Source organism: Bison bison, unplaced genomic scaffold (assembly GCF_000754665.1).
Source record: "Bison bison bison isolate TAMUID 2011002044 unplaced genomic scaffold, Bison_UMD1.0 scf7180017864213, whole genome shotgun sequence".
Classification (NCBI taxonomy): domain Eukaryota; kingdom Metazoa; phylum Chordata; class Mammalia; order Artiodactyla; family Bovidae; genus Bison; species Bison bison.
In genome coordinates, this window is record NW_011494785.1 from 10,769,733 (window position 1) to 10,771,931 (window position 2,199).

The following is a 2,199-nucleotide window of genomic DNA, read 5'->3' on the forward strand; positions in this document are numbered from 1 at the left end:
GCCTTAACCTCTAAGCCAAATTGTTAAAGGCCTGTAACTTGGACGGCTTATTGCAGTAAAACTAATTGTGTTTCCCCAAATTTCTCAGAGCCCTTAATTACCTTCTTCAGAAGAAAGTGCAAAGTTTTTAGAATCTTGCAAATGGGGAAATAGATTCGACCTTAATTCCTTTAGGGGGTTGTTTTATCTTGATACTGAAGCTGGTGATTGAACTTACAGGTGCCTATGTGGAAGTGATTTGAGGGGGCTTAGAGGGCCCTCTCGGAGAAGGCAACGGCACCCACTCCAGTCCTCTCGCCCGGAAAATCCCATGGACAGAGGAGCCCGGTAGGCTGCAGTCCATGGGGTCGCTAAGAGTCGGACACGACTGAGCGACTTCACTTTCACTTTTCACTTTCATGCATTGGAGAAGGAAAAGGCAACCCACTCCAGTGTTCTTGCCTGGAGAATCCCAGGGACGGGGGAGCCTGGTGGGCTGCCGTCTATGGGGTCGCACAGAGTTGGACACGACTGAAGTGACTTAGCAGCAGAGGGCCCTCTAATCAAGTAAATTCACTATTGCTTATTTAAAATGCTGTTGTTTCTGAGACCTCGCTCTGTGTAAGACATTGTCCTGTAACTGAAGGGTCTGTTTTAAAATCAGAAATCCTCCTGAACTTACTAATACACTAAGTTCTTGATAGCTTATGGTGATTCAGCTTTTTAAATTGGGAAGAAGGACCTACCTGAGTGCCCCAGACTTTAGGGATGGGTGCTATTTAAGCTGCCATGGAAAGGAGAGTCTCCTGGATCTTGGTGTGTCCTTCGTAAGGAGTCAATGATTGACACATGATTGTTGAACAGGTTAAATGACAAGCTCTCATCATGGCCCAGTTGCATACTCTTGGTGGCCTCAGCTGGGTAGTTTTATATTAGAAAATATCCAGGTCTATACCTTCCCCTCAGGAAGGGATGGTTAGGGTCTTGGTCTCATGACACATTGTGCGTGCACGCTGAGTCACTTGACTCGTGTCCAGCTCTTTGCAACCCCGTGGACTGTAGGCTGCCAGAGTCCTCTGTCCATTGGATTTCCCAGGCATTCTCCATGGAGTGGGTTGCTATGCCCTCCTCCAGGGGATCTTCCCAACCCAGGGATCGAACCTGTCTCCTGCATTGGCAGGCAGGCTCTTTACTATCAGCTCCATCTGTGAAGCCCTTATAACGTATTACATCCCTTTCTTAATGGAGTTGTCCTCGATTTAAGATGCAGTCTGTGTGAAGCCCTTATAACGTATTACATCCTTTTCTTAATGGAGTTGTCCTCGATTTAAGATGCAGTCTGTGGCAAAGTGCAGCACTGATCTACTAACAGCTTTTCAGGAAAAAATTTTTGCCACGTTAAATTTACACATTGACTGCAAGGTGTACCTTGAGTTCAGAAATGTTAAAACGAGGGGAGTGTTGGTGTCTTAGAATCACAGGAGAATGAGGGTTTTTGAAATGATGGTGTTCTAAATTTATGTTGTTGTTGCTTAGTCACTAAGTCATGTCTGACTCTCTGAGATCCTGTGGACTGTAGCCCACTAGCATCTTCTGTCCTTGGGATTTCCCAGTCGTGAATACTGTAGTGGGTTGTTATTTCCTTCTCCAGGGGATCTTCCTGACTTAGGAGTCAAACATGCGTCTCCTGCATTACAGGTGGATTATTTACCACTGAGCCACCAGGGAAACTCCCCTGAATTTTTTTAATGCTCTGCTTAAATTTTTTTTCAGGGTCAAAGTCAGAGTGGTGGCCACGGTCCTGGAGGCGGCAAGAAGGACGATAAGGTAAATAAGTGTGAAGCCAGGTGTCTGCGATGTGAGTGCATTGTGGGAACGTCAGCTCTCAGCTGAGAAGGTCTTGGGAATTCAAATAGCCTTTTCATGTTTTACAAAAGAGTATTGACCAGCAAGTAGGTATTAATGAATTAATAATTTTTAGAGATGTAAAAGTAGTCACATTCCAGAAGTGTTAAACCGTCTGTGATTTTAGTGTTTAACGTCCTTAGGTGTGGAAAGTTGTGTCAAATTATTTAACTCCAGCTTCTGGCATGTAACTTTGAATTCTGACCTCTGTTCCTTATTGAATGACCTATTCAGTTCAGTCGCTCAGTCGTGTCTGACTCTTTGTGACCCCATGGACTGCAGCACACCAGGCCTCCCTGTCCATCACCAACTCCC

At 45.2% G+C, this 2,199-nt stretch overlaps 1 protein-coding gene across 1 annotated transcript in view; it reads left to right on the forward strand.

Annotated features, from left to right (window-relative positions):
- Window positions 1-2,199, forward strand: part of PSMC1 (proteasome (prosome, macropain) 26S subunit, ATPase, 1) — a 13,356-nt gene that overhangs the window by 2,326 nt on the left and 8,831 nt on the right. The window contains exon 2 of the mRNA XM_010845182.1: window positions 1,753-1,806. Coding sequence (XP_010843484.1) covers window positions 1,753-1,806 — 54 coding nt within the window. The remainder of the gene's footprint in view (window positions 1-1,752; window positions 1,807-2,199) is intronic.